A 22,021-nucleotide genomic window follows, 5' to 3' on the forward strand; every position below is an offset into this window, starting at 1 on the left:
GATGGTCCAACTAAACGCAAACCGGATGGAATAGCATGCCGCTGCAAGATGCTGTGGTAGCCATGCTGGTTCAGTATGCCATCAATTTTAAATAAATCCTCAACAGTGTCACCAGCAAAGCTCCCCCACACCTCCTCCTCCTTCATGCTTCACGGTGGGAACCAGGCATGTAGAGTCCATCCGTTCACCTTTTCTGCGTCGCACAAAGACACGGTGGTTGGAACCAAAGATCTCAAATTTGGACTCATCAGACCAAAGCAGATTTCCACTGGTCTATTGTCCATTCCTTGTGTTCTTTAGCCCAAACAAGTCTCTTCTGCTTTTTGCCTGTCCATAGCAGTGGTTTCCTAGCAGCTATTTTACCATTAAGGCCTGCTGCACAAAGTCTCCTCTTAACAGTTGTTGTAGAGATGTGTCTGCTGCTAGAACTCTGTTTGGCATTGACCAGGTCTCTAATCTCAGCTGCTGTTAACCTGCGATTTCTGAGGCTGGTGACTCCGATAAACTTATACTCAGAAGCAGAGGTGACTATTGGTTTTCCTTTCCTGGGGCGGTCCTCATGTGAGCCAGTTTCTTTCTAGCGCTTGATGGTTTTTGCCACTGCACTTGGGGACACTTTCAAACTTTGCCCAATTTTTCGGACTGACTGATCTTCATTTCTAAAAGTAATGATGGCCACTCGTTTTTCTTTACTTAGCTGCTTTTTTCTTGCCATAATACAAATTCTAACAGTCTATTCAGTAGGACTATCAGCTGTGTATCCACCAGACTTATGCACAACACAACTGATGGTCCCAACACCATTTATAAGGCAAGAAATCCCACTTATTAAACCTGACAGGGCACACCTGTGAAGTGAAAACCATTCCCGGTGACTACCTCTTGAAGCTCATCAAGAGAATGCCAAGAGTGTGCAAAGCAGTCATCAAAGCAAAAGGTGGCTACTTTGAAGAACCTAGAATATAAGACATAATATCAGTTGTTTCATACTTTTTTGTTAAGCATATAATTCCACATGTGTTAATTCATAGTTTTGATGCCTTCAGTGTGAATGTACAATTTTCATAGTCATGAAAATACAGAAAAATCTTTAAATGAGAAGGTGTGTCCAAACTTTTGGTCTGTACTGTACGTCCATGGTTATTGGTCTGATCTCGGATCACAGTGCACGAACTGGCTGGGGGTCTCCCAACCCTATCATGACAGCTTCATGTATTCTATGAGGCTTCCATGCTCGGTTAAGGAGAGACACGGCCAGACCATGTATTAAAGTCCAAGATCAGACCAAAATCCATGGACGTCTGCATGAGCCTTAAGGGTGGTGCAGTAAAATTGAACTCTTGCTTCAGATTACGGTACTGGGGTGTACTGTATTTTTTATTAGGACCTTAATGTTATAGCATAAAGCACAATTTTTTTTCGATATACATAACTCCCGAGAGTCTGGGGGCTTAAACGGAATCCCACTCCATAAGACTACATTCAAAGAACCTCAATTTTGGTCCTAGTGTTGTCCGCGGTAAAAAATATCTCAAAGAAAGCACTAAAACTAATAGCATTCAATTGGGCTTTCAGATAACTGTTTTTTTTTATTATGAATCAAATGTCCTCATGAGAAAAATGACAGCATGCACTAGTCTCTTCTGAATTTGAGACTCACCTATCCAAGTCAAAAAATTTGAGCCCGTACGGATCAACTGTAAAGCAACTGATTTTTTCCATTACATTGCCATTATTAAAATAGAAAACTGGTTTTGTTCTAGTTAATGTTATTCCCTGCTGATAATACGAATGACAATACAGATGCAAAAATTGTTTGATTTTTTAATGAAAATCGGACAATTTTTTATACGCTATTGTAAACTTAGCCTAAAACAAGCCTTAAGAAAAAACAACCCCACACTCCAATTTCTGAAAAAGAAAAATGTGATTTTTATTTATTTGTTTAAGCAATCCAAAGTCAATGTCTAGCAAGTATTTCGGTCTATATCTTAAGATTTTCAGTGTTTTCTAAAAAAAGATGTAGAACATAGACGTGTAGAGCTTCAGTATAGGTCTTCTACCTCACCATATGTATGGAAGTGCAAATATTTTGGTTTCCTTGGCACATACACAGTATGGCAGCACATGGATTCACGCAGCGTAAACCTATAGAATACTATGGAAATTATATTTCACATTTATACCATAAGGATCCATAATGCAAATGATGAGCAAATCTGCAAAAATTTGAATTTACAGATTTGTTCAAATTTGTCAAGCAAATTCGAATTATCGCAACTTTATTATTTAAAAATCAAATATGTATATTAAAATGTTGTAGCGTCACTGAGCCGTTATTTGTCCCGCCACATAGTCCAGGCCAGACCGAAAAAGATGTCTGGACAGGAGAGGGGCTGTGCGGCGGGACAAGTGACAAATGAGCGAGTATAATTTTTAATATTTTTTTTGTTTTGCTCCATTTACCAGAAGCAAAATTGCAAATAAAACTGAATTTGGAGGATTTTTTTTAAACTGAAGGCAAATTACTGTAGATTCGCCTTCAATTGTTTTGCTCCTCTCTGCATAATACCCGCTATCTTTTTTATACAGAAAAAGTTGCTGCCAAAAGTTCATGTGGACACACAAATCTATAACAAAATCTATTATTAGCTATAGACAACGATGTATTACCTTCATTATTCCATTCCAGTTATCTCCAGTAGAAACTTGGAAAAGAGTCAAAAAAGCCATTCCGAAGTTCTCAAAAGTAGCATGTCGACTCATTCCTTCGCATGGATGATCATCATTGCATACTGTGGGGGCAAAATGTTCATATTATGCATATATATATATATATATTTATTTTTATATTAATATATTTGATTACTTCTGAATTCTTTTTTAAAAGCAATATTTCTTTCAATTACTCACTAAGTTTCCCAAACAGCTCAACTCCCAGAGCTGCATAGATGAAGAACAGAAGCATGAACAGCAGACCAAGGTTTCCCACCTGAAACAAAACAAAAACAAATGACACACAATAATACAGTGCAGTTAATAATAAAACAATATAACAATGGAAAAATCAGTATAAATAGTATTATACACTGTATATAGTAGCTTTGTAAACATATCTACAATTAAAGGGAATCTGTCAGCAGGATTTCATCCCCAAACAATTTATATACGCATGTAACTCTTTCAAAGACAAGCCCAGCGATACCTTTACATGGGTCCAGCAATCCATTACTCTATTACTGAGAAATCAATGTTTTAATTAATATGCAAATGAGCTTAAAGAACTATGGTAGATCTAAAGCCTCTGTCACTCCAGCTCTATTTCCCTTGTAGCCGTCGCCTCCTTCCACTTGACTGACAGCCTCTGAGCTATTTGACTTTTTTTTAAAGGAGTCATCAATCAAGCAGGGAGCAGGAGGTATCGAGCTGGAGTGGCAGAGGCTTCCAATCTCTACAGCCTCATTTTCACATCAATTCAAACTCTGATTTCTCAGCAACAGCGGAAGGGACTGGCCATGTAAAGATATTGCTATCCTACATCTTTACATTAATCTTTACATTATCTTCTAGACTTGTCATTAAAGGACAATTTTAAAAGACAATTTATACATCTATAAATAAATTGTTTGGGGGGTGAAATTCTGCTGACATATTCCCTTTAAAGGCAAAGGCTTTGTCACACCGTTAACGGCGATAAAGGGGCAGGACGGTGTACTGGGACCCACACCTGTCCCTGCCACTATAATGGGGCCCTTGCTTTCCCTTATCTCAGGGGTACCTATAATGGTTAGGAGGCCTGAGCCTCCAGCGTATCCCTGTCTCCTGTGCAGGTCCTATCAGTGACCCCCCCCAAGGGAGGTGGACTGCACCAGTGTATAAATACGACAATTAAACAGGGTATGCAGACAAGGTAACTAAAATCTCAAACTCACCAAATGCTCACACAACCACAGAGGAAACACAAAGAAGGGAAGAGAAGGAAAAAACAAGGAAGGAAAACAGGTTTAACATGCAACCAAAACAGCAGACAATGGCTGTAGATAAACCTCCAAGCTCCAAACACCACTGCTCCTTCCCACTTCAAGCCAGGCAGCAGAACTGATCACTGACAACAGTTGTAGTCAAAGCTGAGTCTATATAGGAGCGGAGATTACAAAAACCAAATCAGCTGAGAGACCAAGCTCTCAGTAACTTCAGTAACCAGGTTTAACTCCTGCCCTGCTGGCACAAGACAGCCAGGTCAGAATTCAGGAGAAGAGCTTCTGTTCATCGTGTGTGAATGAGGCCCAAAGCGCTGCGGTTCTCTGGAACCTCTCTGTCGCGTTAGCCTCATGACAGGCTTTTTAAGCAAAGCCCAGTTTTGGATTACTCTTGACGCACTACCACTAACCATGATGAGTAGTTAGGAATTAATATACAGCTTGTACCTTACTGGACATATTTTTTTATTCTGCAACATTCAAAACACTGTATCTTGAAGGAATGGTGATGGATCCGATTTACTGTTTTAGGCTGGTTTCACATTTGCGGATGGAGGTGCTGCGGAGGGCTGCGTATGTCTTCCGTGAAGCTCAGCCAACAGCCGCACCCCTATGGTCAGCTCCGCCTATGTCAGCATGCTGCATGCATACCCTATCTTTACCATTAGGTACACAGGCCATGCCAATGTATATGGATGCCTCCGCATGCGTCGTTTTGACGGTGCAGCGACCTGTGCCGAACGCAACGAGTTGCAATTTGGTGCAGTCGCCGCACCATCAAAATGACACATGCAGAGGCATCCGCATACATCGGCATGGCCTGCGTACCTAATGGTAAAGATATGGTACGCACACTGCATGCCGATGTAGGTGGAGCTGACCGGAAGACGTACGCAGCCCTCTGCAGCACTTCCATTCGCAAATGTGAAACCAGCCTTACAAAGGTTTTGTTCCTCGGACAATTTTGAATGTTCCTGATAGATTTTTTTCATGCTGATTTCAGAAATGACATCAGATTTTTCCTATAGAGGAAAAGAAAATGACAAACGGCTTTACAGGAGTGCCAAGCTGGTGTTAGGGGTTGTTAAAACGGAAGATACACTGCAGCTCCAGCCGGATGCCTCGCAAGAGGATCAAACAAGAGCGGACAAAAGAACGGTCATAGGAGCGCATGCGAGACAGTGAGTTGATATAAAATCTTCATTAGTTTTCAACGGAATACCTCCGTTTTCCTCAGGTGGCAGTTAACAACTGCCACCTGAGGAAGACGGAGGTATTCCATTGAAACGCGTTGTGGAAACTAATAAATGAAGATTTTATATCAACTCACCATCTCGCATGCGCTCCTATGACCGGTTTTTTGTCCCATCAGATTTTTCCTATCACGTAAGGTTTTTGAGAAATGATACGAAACATTATAATATTCTGTTATGATTCTAAAAACACAGATTATAAACGAAAGTCGTCTGCAAAACACTTTTGAACAATTGCTTTTGCTACTGACATCGATGTACAAGTACAGTATGTACTGTCCCGGACGTCATAATGTAGACTATAAAGTGTTGTTTCTCAAAAACCTTACGTGATACAGACTTTTGGAGCACTTATTCGTGTTCAGCATATCAAAATCTATAAGATACAATTCAATTTTCTCAGGTGACAAGAACTTCCCTGAAATTTGTTGCGCAGTATTATATGTAATCAGGATAAAGCTTAAGCAATATTTGATCATGGACTGGAGCTGGTACAAATCACCAAAAAAAGCAATATTAAAGGGAAAGCTCCTAAACTGCACCACACCTGTACAAAGGCTGAGTTTGATATTATAGCTCAACTCTATGAGGGTATGTGCACACGCTGCGGATTTTGCTACGGATGCGCAGCAGTTTCCCATGCATTTACAGTACCATATAAAGCAATGGGAAATGAAATCCGCAGTGCACATGCTGCGGAAAAAAACCGCGCGGAAACGCAGCGGTTTATTTTCCGCAGCATGTCAATTCTTTCTGCGGATTCCGCTGCGGGTTTGCCCCTACTCCAATAGAAATCTGCAGGTGAAAACCCGCAGAGGAAACCGCAAAAGAAACCACGGTAAATCCACAGTAAAAACCGCAGCGGTTTTTCACTGCGGGTTTTGCAAATCCGCTGCGGAAAATTCCGCAATGGAATCCGCAGCGTGTGCACTTAGCATTAGAGTGGATGAATCTGAGTTACAATATCACATATAACCTGTAGCAGGTGGAGCACTGTTTTACAAAGAAAGCAGCAATGTTTTTTTTGTCTTGGACAACCCCTTTAACCCCTTCACCTTGAAGTCTGTTTTCACCTTCCTGACTAGGCAAATTTTTACAATTCTGACAAGTGTTAATTTCACTCTGGAACATTTTAATGGATTCCACTGATACTGAGATTGTTTTCTCGAGACATATTGTACTTTATGATAGCGGTAAAATTTCTTTGATATGACTGGCGTTTATTTGTGAAAATTTTTTTGTAATTTTTTTGTAATTTTTAATTTTTATGCCCCTAAATCAGAGAGTCATTTTGCACAAAATAGTTTCTAAATAACATTTCCCGCATGTCTACTTTACATCAGCCCAATTTTGGAAACATCATTTTTTTTGTCAGGAAGTTATAAGGGTTAAAAGTTGACCAGCAATTTCTTAATTTTATAACAAAATTTGCAAAACCATTTTTTTAGGGACCACATTACATTTGAAGTGACTTTGAGGGGCCTATATGACAGAAAATGACACTATTCTAAAAACTGGACCCCTCGAGGTACTAAAAACAATATTCAAGAAGTTTATTAACCCTTCAGGTGCTTCTCAGAAGTTTATATCGTTAAGCCGTGAAAATAAAAAAAATCACGTTTCCCACAAAAATCTTTTTAGCTACAAATTTTGTATTTTAACAAGGGCAAAAGGAGAAATGGACCCCAAAGCTTGTTGCGGAATTTCTCCTGAGTTCACCGATACCCCATATGTGGTCGAAAACTACTTTTGAGGCACAGTGAAAAGCTCACAAGGGAAGTAGCGCCAAATTACAGTGCAGATTTTGCTTTGAGGGTGCCATGTTACATTGGTAGAGCCCCTGAGGTGCCAGAACAGCAGAAGCCCCCATAAGTGACCCCATTTTACCAATTAAACCACTCAATGAATTCATCTAGGGGTGCAGTGATTATATTGACACCACAGGTGTGTCACAGAATTACACCATTGGGCAGTGAAGAAAAAATAATTTACAGTTTTACCACCAAGATTGTGTGCTAGCCCCAAGTTTCACATTTTCATACTGGGAAATGCATAACAATGGCATCAAAATTTGTCCCATCATTTCTGCTGAATGTAGAAATACCCCATATGTGGCTGTATAGTCCTGCGTAGCCATACTGAATGACTCGGGATTTGCGTCATGGAGCACATATTTTCCTAGACTAGTTTGCGGATTCCATATAAAGATCCCCTAAGTGCTAGAAAAGCAGAATCCCGCCTCAAGTGACCACATTTTGGAAATTATACCCCTTTGGGAATTTATCTACAGATTTTGTGACAATTTTGACTCCATGGGTATTTTCCAGAAACAGGCAGCAGTGGATGATGCTGAGTGAAAATTGCATACTGCCGTTGTAGTGACCAGTACATTGTAGTGACCAGTATGTTAGTCACCAGTACATTATGCCCAGCTCATGCTTCCGGAGATACGCACCTGTAAATTAGGCGGGCTCTTATCACCACAGAAATACCAAACATGTGGGCGCTAAATGTGACTAAAGGTACCTTCACACTGAACAACTTTCCAACGAGAACGACAGCGATCCGTGACGTTGCAGCGTCCTGGATAGCGATCTCGTTGTGTTTGACATGCAGCAGCGATCAGGATCCTGCTGTGACATCGCTGGTCGTAGCTAGAAGTCCGGAACTTTATTTGGTCGTCAGGTCGGCGTGATTCGTCATGTTTGACAGCAAAAACAACGATGCCTGCAATGGTTTTTCATGGAGCGAACAACCCGCAAGAACGATAAGTACGTCACTGGATCGCTCCTGCATCGTCCAGCTGTTGCCGGTGTTTGACGTCTCCTAGCGACCTAAACAGCGACGCTGCAGCGATCGGCTCGTTGTCTATATCGCTGCAGCGTCGCTTAATGTGAAGGTACCTTTAGGCATACTGGGGCTCAGAAGGAAGGGAACATTTGGTTTTGGGAGCAGAGAATTTGCTGAATTTCTTTTAGGGAGCAAGCAGCCATTTACCTTTTCCAGAGCTTTTGTGCTACCAGTAACATGAAAGTCCACTATAATTCCGTTAGATGGCAGACCAGAGTGAGGGCTTGATTTTTTTGCGAATTGAGTTGAAACTTTTATTGGGAACATTTTACATAATGTTTGGGATCAAATTTAGCCGGTGCGCTACGCTGACCACTTACTTTGTGGTTTCCATTTAAATCTCTGAGTAACGTAACAGATCAAACACCCAAGGGATGCATTCACTATAATGAGGCAGCAGAGTAACTCTGGACTCCACCTGGCCTCTGTTCAGCGGTGTCCTTTTTTCAGCAGTGCATAAAACTGTGGCCAACAGAACTTTTATGCAATCCTAAAAAGACGTACTGTACACCGCTGGATCACAGGTCCTATGACACACACAGTGCCTCCATCTGCCTCATTAACATGAATCTTCTTCTCTGTCTAAACCACACATTTCAGAAAATTACATGGACACCCCCGTGTAAGCACTCAGCGCAGAGCACAGGATAAGGCCTCTTTCACACTTCCGTCGGTACAGGCCCGTCACAATGCGTCGGGCCGACATACTGATGGACGTTGTGAAATTACTGCATGACGTGGGCAGTGGATGCAGTTTTTCAACACAACCGCTGCCCATTCTGCAGTCCAGGGAGGAGGGGGCGGAGTTTTGGCCGCACATGCGCAGTCAAAAATGGCGGATGCGACGCACAAAAAAAGTTACATTGAACGTTTTTAAAAGATTACTTTTACTGCGGAAACTAGTTTTTGCATCACAATATTTAGACAGCTATAATTTTTCCATATTTTGGCCCACAGAGTCATGTGAGGTCTTGTTTTTTGCGGGATGAGTTGACGTTTTTATTGGTACCATTTTCGGGCACATTACTTTTTTGATCACTTTTGAACAAAAACCAGCAATTCAGGAATTGGTTTTGGGATTTTTTGTATACCGTTCCATGTGTGATAAAATTGGAAGATGGAACTGTATGGCAGCTTGTTTTTTGCAGGACAAGATGCTGTTTTCTGCGGTACCATTTTTTTTTATATCTGTCTTTTTGATTGAGTTTTATTGCACTTTTTGTTCGGCGGTGTATGATAAAGCATTGTTTTTTGCCTCTTGTTTTTTTTACTGTATTCACTGAAGGGGTTAAGTAGTGGGACAGTTTTATAGGTCGGGTTGTTATGAATGTGGCGATACCAAATATGTGTACTTTTATTGTCTTTTTATTTACATAAATAAATGTATTTATTTAACCCCTCTCTGACCTTAGACGTACTGTCCCGTCGAGGTGACCTGGGCCTATCTGACCCTCGACGGGATAGTACGTCATAGCGATCGGCCGCACTCACGGGGGGAGAGCGGCCGATCGTGGCCGGGTGTCAGCTGACCAGCGCAGCTGACATCCGGCACTATGTGCCAGGAGCGGTCACGGACCGCCCCCGGCAAATTAACCCCCTGCACACTGCGATCAAACATGATCGCAGTGTTCTGGCGGTATAGGGAAGCATCGCGCAGGGATGTGATCGCGTTGCTCCTAGGGTCTCTTACCTCCTCCTCCTTGCATCAAGCCCAGATCAAAAATGGCCGCGGCATCCTGGTCCTGCAGGGAGGTGGCTTCACAGCGCCTGCTCAGAGCAGGCGCCGGGAAGCCTCCTTGAGTGCACGTCAGATCGCTGATCTGACACAGTGCACAGCAAAGTGTCAGACCAACGATCTTACACTATAACATGATGCCCCCCCTGGGGCAATGTTATAGTGTAAAAAAAAAAATATTCACATGTGTAAAAACAATTTTTTTTAAATTCCTCCCAAAAAATATATATATTGTTCCTATAAACACATTTCTTTATCTAAATAATAAAAAAAACAATAAAAGTACACATTTTTAGTATCGCCGCGTCCGTAACGACCCAACCTATAAAACTGTCCCACTAGTTAACCCCTTTAGTGAACACTGTAAAAAAAAACGAGGCAAAAAACAACGCTTTATTATCATACTGCCAAACAAAAAGTGGAGTAACATGCGATCAAAAAGACGGATATAAATAACCATGGTACTGCTGAAAACGTCATCTTGTCCCACAAAAAACGAGTCACCACACAGCATCATCAGCGAAAAAATAAAAAAGTTATAGTCCTCAGAATAAAGTGATGCAAAACTATTTTTTTTTTCTATAAAATAGTTTTTATCGTATAAAAGCGCCAAAACACAAAAAAATGATATAAATGAGGTATCGCTGTAATCGTACTGACCCGAAGAATAAAACTGCTTTATCAATTTTACCAAATGCAGAACGGTATTAACGCTTCCCCCAAAAGAAATTCATGAATAGCTGGTTTTTGGTCATTCTGCCTCACAAAAATCGGAATAAAAAACGATCAAAAAATGTCACGTGCCCGAAAATATTACCTATAAAAACGTCAACTCGTCCCGCAAAAAACAAGACCTCACATGACTCTGTGGACCAAAATATAGAAAAATTATAGCTCTCAAAATGTGGTAACTCAAAAAAAATTTTTTTGCAATAAAAAGCGTCTTTCAGTGTGTGACGGCTGCCAATCATAAAAATCCGCTAAAAAACCCGCTATAAAAGTAAATCAACCGCCCCTTTCATCACCCCCTTAGTTAGGGAAAAATTAAAAATTAAAAAAATGTATTTATTTCCATTTTCCCATTAGTTTTAGGGTTAGGGCTAGGGTTAGGGTTAGGGCTAAGGTTAGGGCTAGGGTTAAGGCTAGGGTTAAGGCTACAGTTAGGGTTGAGGCTAAAGTTAGGGTTGCCGCTGAAGTTAGGGTTAGGGTTTGGATTACATTTATGGTTGGAAATAGGGTTGGGATTAGGGTTAGGGGTGTGTCAAGGTTAGGGGTGTGGTTAGGGTTACCATTGGGATTAGGGTTAGGGATGTGTTTGGATTAGGGTTTCAGTTATAATTGGGGGGTTTCCACTGTTTAGGCACATCAGGGCTCTCCAAACGCGACATGGCATCCGATCTCAATTCCAGCCAATTCTGAGATGAAAAAGTAAAATAGTGCTCCTTCCCTTCCGAGCTCTGCCATGCACTCAAACGGTGGTTCCCCACACATATGGGGTCTCACCGTACTCAGGACACATTGGACAACAACTTTTGGGGTCCAATTTCTCCTGCTACCCTTGAGAAAATACAAAACTGGGGGCTAAAAAATAATTTTTGTGGAAAAAATTTTTTTTTTAATTTTCACGGCTCTGCGTTATAAACTGTAGTGAAACACTAGGGTGTTCAAAGTTCTCACAACAAATCTAGATAAGTTCGTGGGGGGGGTCTAGTTTCCAATATGCGGTCACTTGTGGGGGGGTTCTACTGTTTAGGTACATTAGGGGCTCTGCAAACGCAATGTGACGCCTGCAGACTAATCCATCTAAGTCTGCATTCCAAATGACGCTCCTTCCCTTCCGAGCTCTGCCATGCGCTCAAACGGTGGTTCCCCCCCCCACATATGGGGTATCAGCGTACTCAGGACAAATTGGACAACAACTTTTGGGGTCCAATTTATCCTGTTACCCTTGAGAAAATACAAAACTGGGGGCTAAAAAATAATTTTTGTGGAAAAAAAAGGATTTTTTATTTTTATGGCTCTGCGTTATAAACTGTGGTGAAACACTTGGGGGTTCAAAGCGCTCACAACTAGTGTTGAGCGATACCGTCCGATATTTGAAAGTATCGGTATCGGATGGTATCGGCCGATATCCGAAAAATATCGGATATCGCCGATACCGATATCCGATACCAATACAAGTCAATGGGACACAAATATCGGAAGGTATCCGTAATGGTTCCCAGGGTCTGAAGGAGAGGAAACTCTCCTTCAGGCCCTGGGATCCATATTAATGTGTAAAATAAAGAATAAAAATAAAAAATATTGATATACTTACCCTCGGATGGGCCCTGGTTGTCACCGCTGCAATCGCCATGCTTTTCTTCCTAAGAATGAGTGCTTTAATGACCTTCGATGATGTTGCGGCTTGTGATTGGTCGCTGAGCGGTCATGTGACCGCTCACGCGACCAATCACAAGCCGCGACGTCATCGAAGGTCCTTAACGCGCTCATTCTTAGGAATGAGCGCGTTAATAACCTTCGATGACGTCGCGGCTTGTGATTGGTCGCGTGAGCGGTCATATGACCACTCAGCGACCAATCACAAGCCGCGACGTCATCGAAGGTACTTAACAAGCTCATTCATAGGAAGGAAAACATGGCGATTGCAGCGGTGACAACCAGGGCCTGTCCGAGGGTAAGTATATCAATATTTTTTATTTTTATTCTTTATTTTACACATTAATCTAAATCCCGATACCGATTCCCGATATCACAAAAATATCGGAACTCGGTATCGGAATTCCGATACCGCAAATATCGGCCGATACCCGATACTTGCGGTATCGGAATGCTCAACACTACTCACAACACAATGAGTTCCTTAGGGGGTCTACTTTCCAAAATGGTTTCATTTGTGGGGGGTTTCAATGTTTAGGCACATCAGTGGCTCTCTAAATGCAACATGGCGTCCCATCTCAATTCCAGTCAATTTTGCATTGAAAAGTCAAATGGCGCTGCTTCCTTTCTGAGATCTGCCATGCGCCCAAACAGTGGTTTACTCCCACATATCGGGTATCAGCGTACTCAGGACAAATCGTACGACAACTTTTGTGGTCCAATTTCTTCTCTTACCCTTGGGAAAATAAAAAATTGGAGGCAAAAAGATCATTTTTGTGAAAAAATATGATTTTTTATTTTTACGGCTCTGCATTATATACTTCTGTGAAGCACTTGGTGGGTCAAAGTGCTCACCACACATCTAAATAAGTTCCTTAGGGGGTCTACTTTACAAAATGGTGTCACATGTGGGGGTTTTCAATGTTTGGGCACATCAGTTGCTCTCCAAACACAACATGGCGTCCCATCTCAATTCCTGTCAATTTTGCATTGAAAAGTTAAACGGCGCTCCTTCCCTTCCGAGCTCTCCCATGCACCCAAACAGTGCTTTACCCCACATATGGGGTATCAGCATACTCAGGACAAATTGTACAACAAGTTTTCGGGACTAATTTCTTCTCTTACCCTTGGAAAAATAAAAAATTGGGGGCGAAAAGTTCATTTTTGTGAAAAAATATGATTTTTTATTTTTATGGCTCTGCATTATAAACTTCTGTGAATCACTTAATGGGTCAAAGTGCTCACCACACATCTAGATAAGTTCCTTAGGTGGTCTACTTTCCAAAATGGTGTCAGTTGTGGGGGGTTTCAATGTTTAGGCACATCAGGGGCTCTCCAAACGCAACGTGGCATTCCATCTCAATTCCAGTCAATTTTGCATTGAAAAGTTAAATGGCGCTCCTTCCCTTCCGAGCTCTGCCATTCATACAAACAGTGTTTTACCCCCACATATGGGGTATCGGCGTACTCAGAACAAATTGTACAACAACTTTTGGGGTCCTTTTTCTCCTGTCACCCTTGGTAAAATAAAACAAATTGGAGCTGAAGTAAATTTTTTGTGAAACAAAGTCAAATCTTCATTTTTATGTAAACATTCCAAAAATTCCTGTGAAGCACCTGAAGGGTTAATAAACCTCTTGAATGTGGTTTTGAGAACCTTGAGGGGTGCAGTTTTTAGAATGGTGTCAGACTTGGTTATTTTCTATCATATAGATCCCTCAAAATGACTTCAAATGAGATGTGGTCCCTAAAAAAAAATGGTGTTGTAAAAATGGGAAATTGCTGGTCAACTTTTAACCCTTATAACTCCCTAACAAAAAATATTTTTGGTTCCAAAATTGTGCTGATGTAAAGTAGGCATGTGGGAAATGTTACTTATTAAGTATTTTGTGTGACATATCTCTGTGATTTAATTGCATAAAAATTCAAATTTGGAAAATTGCGACATTTTCAAAATTTTCGCTAAATTTCCATTTTTTTCACAAATAAACGCAGGTATTATCAAATAAATTTTACCACTATCATGAAGTACAATATGTCACGAGAAAACATTGTCAGAATCACCAGGATCCGTTGAAGCATTCCAGAGTTATAACCTCATAAAGGGACAGTGGTTAGAATTGTAAAAATTGGCCTGGTCATTAACGTGCAAGCCACCCTTGGGGGTAAAGGGGTTAAAAAATATATTTTGGTTTTCTTCTTTAGTTAAGGAGTTTTAAAAAAATATTTTGACACTTTCTAATTTTTTTAAAAACTTTTTTACATTATCCCAGGGTGAGACATCACTGTATTACATTAGATCACTGATCTGCAGTGCAGAGTATCACATGAGGATCTGACAGGCAGGGAAGGAAGCATGCCGGTGCCTGCTCCCAGCAGGCACGCACAGGCCACCTTCCCTGCAGGACCCAAAAGGACCCCGCAGCCATCTTGGGGCCGGGGGCCTCCATGAAGTCCATAACAGCAAAGTGATCGCATTGTGTTGTCCTGATGGAAGCGCACAGAGAGCTTATTCCCTGTGCGATGATCCTTTATGCCGCTGTCACTACTGACAGCGGCATAGTAGGGGTCAAATGCCCGCAATTGGTGATAACACCGATCGTGAGCATTGCTGCGGGGTGTCAGCTCTCACACAGAGCTGACACCAGCACGCGATCGTCTCAGCGCTCAGAGTGAGGCCGCACAATCGTACAGCCTTATGTATACTGCTCTTTGCGGGAATGCAGCTCCCGCAGACCAGACCCTTAACCATGTCGGGAAAGGGTTAATATTGCATAGTGAAAACACTTAAAGGGAACCTGTCACCTGAATTTGGCGGGACTGGTTTTGGGTCATATGGGCAGAGTTTTCGGGTGTTTGATTCACCCTTTCCTTACCCGCTGGCTGCATGCTGGCTGCAATATTGGATTGAAGTTCATTCTCTGTCCTCCATAGTACACACCTGCACAAGGCAAGATTGCTTTGCGCAGGCGTGTACTATGGAGGACAGAGAATGAACTTCAATCCAATATTGCAGCCAGCATGCAGCCAGCGGGTAAGGAAAGGGTGAATCAAACACCCGAAAACTCCGCCCATATGACCCAAAACCAGTCCCGCCAAATTCAGGTGACAGAGTCCCTTTAATTATCATCAGTGACTGCTGACTACAGATTGTTAGATTGCATTGTTGGCAGGAACTTTAACACGGCCGCGAAATGATAAATCTGTCATAGTTTGTGTGGTCTATGAAAATATTCAGACTCATCACATGCTTCAATATTGTGGAACATCTTGATAACACAATCAGACAAGGCAAATCATCATCATCATCTGCCATAGACTCTGATGCTGCAGGGAACAGAGACAACAGCCATGCAGCTTCTGTCCCGTCAAGTGACTTTAAGAGAATATATGGTAAATAGGACTGGAAGGGAAAGAGCGAGGATAGGTCTATAAATTGGGAAAATACATCAGTGTGTGTACTGAAGGTCCCAGGAGATTTATCAGACGCATGAGCAAGAATATGAAGTAAGAATCAGCTGGTCTGGTGTCGGAGCGGTGATCTGATTTGAAATCAATATCGTTGTTGTCTTTTTCTGGTTCTCCTCTTAATGATCACCTGCCTAAGATTTCTAGGAATAAGGCTCGCTCGAGACCAACTCATCCATCAGGAGACTGACATAAATCTCATTACACTTTCTGTCATCCACAACTCTTTAAAAAGAAATGCATCTGTAGTTTTCATTGTCAATTATGCTGGCGTGGGGAGAACAGTTCCCTTAGGGGTAAGAGTATGGTTGATTGGAAGCAATCAATAGTAGATGAAGAGGAATATTGATCTAATAGGTGGCAGCTCTGTTATGATGACATAGCTGAAGAAGGGAAAAGGGAAGACATAGAAGAACACATGAAAAGGGACTAACGGAGAATTCCATTCACTACAGTTAGATCTATCATCAATGTAGACTGTCGGGGATTGACTAAAGTACAACCTAAACTATTGAAGGGCCTGAAAGGAGTTCAACCACAATCAATGTACATTTTAATTATTAGATCTTAAATTAATAATAAGTTCCACAATTGGTTGTGTTAGAAATATGATCCTGTGCTGAGATAATCTTACAATTTTCCCCGTGCTAAGTACTGTGTGTTGGCTGTGTCTGTCCATGCAGGGATGCTCCAGTTAATGGTTGGCACATACCATAACTCCTGGCCGGGGGAGAAAGCAAAAGTTACTTAATGACATGTGAGTATATAGTTGAAACAGCAGGAGCACACAGCTGCTGCTGCTTTCTAAGGTAACACATTTCCCTGCCTGTTTTATCACAGGAGTGAGAGTTTAGAACGCATTTCTTGATTTCTGAGCTCGTAAATCAGGTTAGTGATATAGGAATTGATGTTATATATCACTGACTTGATTTATGATGAGCTGACAGGCCTGGTTATGTGGCAGAAACACTCATTCTTCTAATTAAACAAGGTAATATGTGACCGCAGGCGGGGGAAATGTGTTACCTCAAAAAGCAGCAGCTGCGAGCCCCTGCTGTTTTGTCTGTACCCTTATATTATTGTTGCCCCCATCCCCCAGCCAGAAGCTGTTGTGTACGTTGGTCTCAGGCAATACGCAGTACATAGCAGGATCAAATATATCATCTCACTACAGGAACATATTTTTAACATATCCAATTGTGAAACTTATTAATTAATTAATTAATTAATTACAATGTACTTTTTTTTTTTGGGGGAGGGGAACCTCTTTAAAGGCCACTCTGCCATGTAAGAAAATACTACTGCTTATTATATTTGTAGTGTGACATTGTGATGTTTGTTATCCCTGTACTGTTCACATTTACTCCTTCTTAAAGGGTTGTACCTACTATTTTTATATTGATCACTTATCCTATAAATAGGTCATCAATATTAGATTGCTGTGGTTCTGACACCCGGTATCCCTACTAATCAGCCATTCTGGGCAGCACGGTGGCTCAGTGGTTAGCACAGCAGCCTTGCAGCGCTGGGGTCCTGGGTTCTAATCCCACCTAGGACAACATCTGCAAAGAGTTTGTATGTTCTCTCCGTGTTTGCGTGGGTTTCCTCCGGGCACTCCGGTTTCCTCCCACATTCCAAAGACATACTGATAGGGATTCTAGATTGTGAGCCCCATCGGGGGACAGTGATGATAATGTGTGCAAACTGTAAAGTGCTGTGGAATATGTTAGCGCTATATAAAAATAAAGATTATTATTATTCTTCCAAGAATGCATTTTGCCTATTGTTGTCTATTAGTTTACCTGCCCTGAACTAAAAGCCCAATTCTCTCATCTCTTATGCCTTTACGCATAACAGGAGAGCAGGAGCAGAGAGACAAAGACCTGCCGCCACTTTCTGTCATCTGTCTCTGCTAAAGATGGATTACACATTTGTAAAAAAAAATAGCCCTAATAAAACATGATGAGCAGCAGCAGTAGCCATCCATAGCAGCACCTTAAAGACAAACTGTCGGTCCTGTAGATTGCACCTCACTATTATGTTATGTGCTTGATGCCGTGTTATCAATAGTTTCAGAATGTTTTACATAACAGCACAAATAAACAACAATTACCAGCCGGAAAAGTCAAAATACATAATCCATAGTGAGAAATGTATTGTGACGCACACTGGAGAATTCTCTTATCATCTGTTCACACATTGGGAGATATAATTCAGGTTCCTTCAGGGTACTCGGTTGCTTTATTGTCACCATTAACACTATTCTCAGCTGTTGATTTATGCTTTTATGCCCGAAGTGCCAATGTAAGACTGTATGTTATTAAGACAATTCTGTGGCTCAGATTTATCAAGCTAAAATACCGTGGTATAACATTTATGCACTTTTTGAAGCACTAAAGCACCTTATGGCAAGGGAAGCCCTCCATCAGATTAGGGTTTGTGTGGGGACAGCCGTCGAGGAGCGGGGGCGCCATTAATGTATGTTAATAGGGTGCCACCCTCCGCTGATAGGCAGGATCCTAGTAGGGACAGTCCATAATTGGTCCCAAACCAGAGAAGATTGCACCTTACATGTTTTATACATTGTTTGCTTGGTATTGTTGCATTTTCTACCCCACCCTATAGGGTCATCTAGAGATAGACGACGGTGAGGTATAGGGTGCCAACATCCGCTGGTAGGTAGGGTGCATGGTATATAGTGCAGCATAGGATTAGGCACTACCTTTGCCTTTCCTGCAGCATGTGTGTTTTATGGTGATGGTTTTGTATAGAGCACTGGTTAAGAGACATATTTTAAGGCATTATTTAATAAAAGTGATATTTTTAATGGTATGTTTTCATTTAGGGCCTTTTCTGTGAGCCAGCCGTAAATCATGTAGCTGCGTCAACAAAAACTAAATTTGTGAGCAGTCAAAAATACTCGGAGATCACCCGAGCATGCTTGGGAAAACCCGAGCAACGAGTATTCTCGCTCATCACTACTAGAGTTAATCTGCCAAAATTAATTTTGGGCAACAAGCTCGATTCAGCCTGCAGATTTGATTTGGAATAGAAATTAAATAGAATATACCACAAAAAAAATATTTATTATGGTCTGAGGTCTATAAATGTAGAGGAAAAAAAAGGGTTAAAAACTATAACATTATATACTCACCTGTCCTGAGACAACCTCTCACTTTTCCTCACACCACCTTAGTTCCCAGATCTCTGCACATCAGATTTTTGTCCTGTCGGCCTTCCCTTCCTGAGCTGAGGCCAGAGATTGCCTCAACAAGGTCAAGTGGGGGCGCAACATGGCATTGACATTAATGTTATGGATCACCCCAAGCAGTCATGTGGAAGGGCCAAGCATGTCATTAACATTCGTCACCACCCACAGGCCTAAGTACTGGGAGGCAGCACCATAAGATTTGAAAATTGGATTGCGGCAAGAAAGGGAGCAGAGGCATAAGGATGAGTGAGGGAGGTGGTCCTAGGACAGGTGAGTATATAAATATTTTTTTTTGTCCCTGAACAGTGCTTAAAAGAAGATATTCTTTTGAATCATATTACAAAAATTTAAAAAATGTGGGATTTACTGTACATGAATGGGAAAATTTCAGGAAACTCATAACAAATTTATTACGAATTAATCGGCTCATCACTAAATTGAACTAATAGTGTAGACTAGACACAGAGATTAAATGGCTGTTGGGTGTAAGATAATTCAGACGATCGTTCAGCTGCCAGCCATCTCGGCCGCCTCTCCCATATCCAAGAGTGCTTGTTCGGTTAAGCGCTCCTATGTTCTCTATTAGAAAGCCGTTGTGAAACACATCTGGTTGTGGCTTTTCTCCACGCCCAAAATTGGACATGCTGGATTGATATTTCCCTTGACAATAAATCGTCTCCCATACACATTAGTCTATCGGCTGAATCTGCCAATGTCACTTTTTTGGCCAACAATAGTCTAAAGTTTAGGGTGAGCTTAACGGTGCGCAAGATTTATCGAACAGTGTGCACCACTAAAATAAATCTGGCATATTTTAAACTTTTCCAATCGAATTCATTATAGCATCTGTGTCTGTTTTTGTCTGGGCTTTGGTGTTTTTTCACTTTGCGTTGAATTCTGTTTTTAATTTATAGTCTATTTTATCTGTGTTCGCCTATTTTTTATGTTTGGGCTAAATCTATCAGTGTGGGTAAAATGTACCAGACTGGAGTCCAGGGCGGATAGCATAAAAAGGATTTGCAGGATTTAATACAAGTGAGCGCACCTTTCAGCTGAAGGCAGGATTAGACCTAAATGGGTTTTAAAAGGGTTGTTTAATGACTGACAGCCCTTTTCATATGGAAGTTACATAGATTTTCCTTTTACAGGGATTAACATTTCTTAACATAAAACAGCAAAATCCCCATAGATGTTAGATATTGTAATTCATACTTGCTAACTTTTCCGAAGGTATGTCAGGGAGATTCTGAAAAGAGGCGAACAAAGCATCATGCTACATTTTTTGGCCTTATGCCCCACCTGCTTATATTGGAAGCTATGCTCATGTTATGTTTCTGCTATACATTTGTGGCTCCATCAAAATTTCTGAAAAATGTGGTCTAAATGGTAGCCAGAACACAGGATTTCGCTATAATGAGGCAGATCGCGTCACTTTTACTCCGTCTGGTCTCTGTTCTTAAATTGTCTTTCTTCAGGCGGGCATCTGAGTACGGTCAACTGCACTTTTCTGCCCACCTAAAAGGATCTGCTCTGCCAGAACTGAGACAAGACAAAGCCCAAAGGGAGTTCATCTGCTTCATTGTAGTCAATGCCGTTGATGGGGTTTTAGTCTAACCTCCACTTTTCAACTTGGCAGAAACATAGTGTGAACTCAGCCAAGACTAATAAAGATCAGAGATCAGACCCATTAAATAAATACACACCCCAAATCTCTTGCTAAATGCAGATAACCAGACTAGACACCTAAAATAAATATGAAGCCATGATTACAGCACCAAAATATAAACCTATGAAGAGATCATACATGAATAAAAATCATGTGACGTTAGTCTCTACTCACAGACAAGCTGTGAGGCTGGATAGTCAAGAGGTCCAAAGTCAAAAGCCAGGAAGGTAAATCATACACACAGGGGTTAGACAAAGGCATAGTTAGGTAACAATCCGGGGACAGAATTCCAAGAAAGTAGCTGATCACCACAAAAGGACTAGGCAAATGCAAGGTCAAAGACAAATCCAAGGTTCAAGCAACTGTATGAAGGTGTACCAGGTCAACAGCTCCTCTTGTGTGTCTGGGCCGGAACTGTCGGACTGTCACCATTATTCCAGGGGGAAGACATTGCTGACTGCTACAGCTCTGAACACCTGACTGGTGGGGGTGGGTCCGACTTAAATAGGGATGTGAGCGGGAAGACAGGAAACTTGACGGGGGACGAGCTTGTGAGTAGAGAGATGGTTGACTCCCTCTCGACGGACCCATGCCAGCTAGCTGTGCCTGTACTCCTGGCTAGCAAGACTGCTGACACCTGCTACCCTCAGATCAGAGAGACATCAGCACCATGTAGTGACCAGGATGGAGTGTATACCTTGGCTCCGCTCACCACCGCGGAGGCACTGCTTAGTCCCATTCTTGCGGTGCCCATTGAGAACCTGACTGTGCCTGTGCCTGCTGGACTGTGCGCTTCTACTGTGGCCTTGTATACTGAACTATCTGCTTCATCCTCTGTGCCACCGACCTTCATCTCTACTTCACCATGTGCCCAGATCAGAAGACCAATTGCCGAAGGACCCGGAGGATTCATCACTGCAAGGAAACAGTGCATCGCCCTTCTGCGGGAATGAATTGGAGACATTTTGCGCCGCCTGCGGCGCCACCGAGGGATCTTCCAGCCACCTTCCTCCAGTATACAGAGACTGATAAGTTGACCCGTTGTTACCTTCTGTATTTGTCTTTCCCCCATCCACAAAAAATAACGGTTACCCCCTACTTATACCATCACTGTTTTATATAAAGAACCTGTTAACCCTTGCTCAGACAGAGCAGTGACTGTGTGTCACTGCATCCTACGCACCTGCTCGCATCCTACACAACAAAGATCAGAATACAAGACTAGGAGCTTAGATCACACACCTCTTAACCCAAGCTATTATTGACAGAAATCTAAGGCAGGGAGCTGGCTAAATAGCCAGGCAATTAGTCTAAACTGGAGACACATGGATAAAGCCCCACCACACCCTAACCCTGATTGGATGACTAAACTGTCACTCAAAACACTAAAAGCTCAGCACGCCCCAGCATCCGATTGGAGAGTTGAGCAGTCCTAAACATACTGACCGTTCAGCTCACCCCTGTCCTAGATTGGACAGC

The 22,021-nt window shown here is 41.9% G+C and overlaps 1 protein-coding gene across 1 annotated transcript in view; it reads right to left on the reverse strand.

The window, feature by feature from the left end:
- Positions 1 to 22,021, reverse strand: part of CACNA1I (calcium voltage-gated channel subunit alpha1 I) — a 459,676-nt gene that overhangs the window by 94,464 nt on the left and 343,191 nt on the right. Inside the window, exons 28-29 of the mRNA XM_069737599.1 lie at positions 2,914 to 2,992; positions 2,674 to 2,795 (exon numbers count right to left, since the gene is read on the reverse strand). Coding sequence (XP_069593700.1) covers positions 2,674 to 2,795; positions 2,914 to 2,992 — 201 coding nt within the window. The remainder of the gene's footprint in view (positions 1 to 2,673; positions 2,796 to 2,913; positions 2,993 to 22,021) is intronic.

This window comes from Ranitomeya imitator, chromosome 8, assembly GCF_032444005.1.
Source record: "Ranitomeya imitator isolate aRanImi1 chromosome 8, aRanImi1.pri, whole genome shotgun sequence".
NCBI classification, from domain to species: domain Eukaryota; kingdom Metazoa; phylum Chordata; class Amphibia; order Anura; family Dendrobatidae; genus Ranitomeya; species Ranitomeya imitator.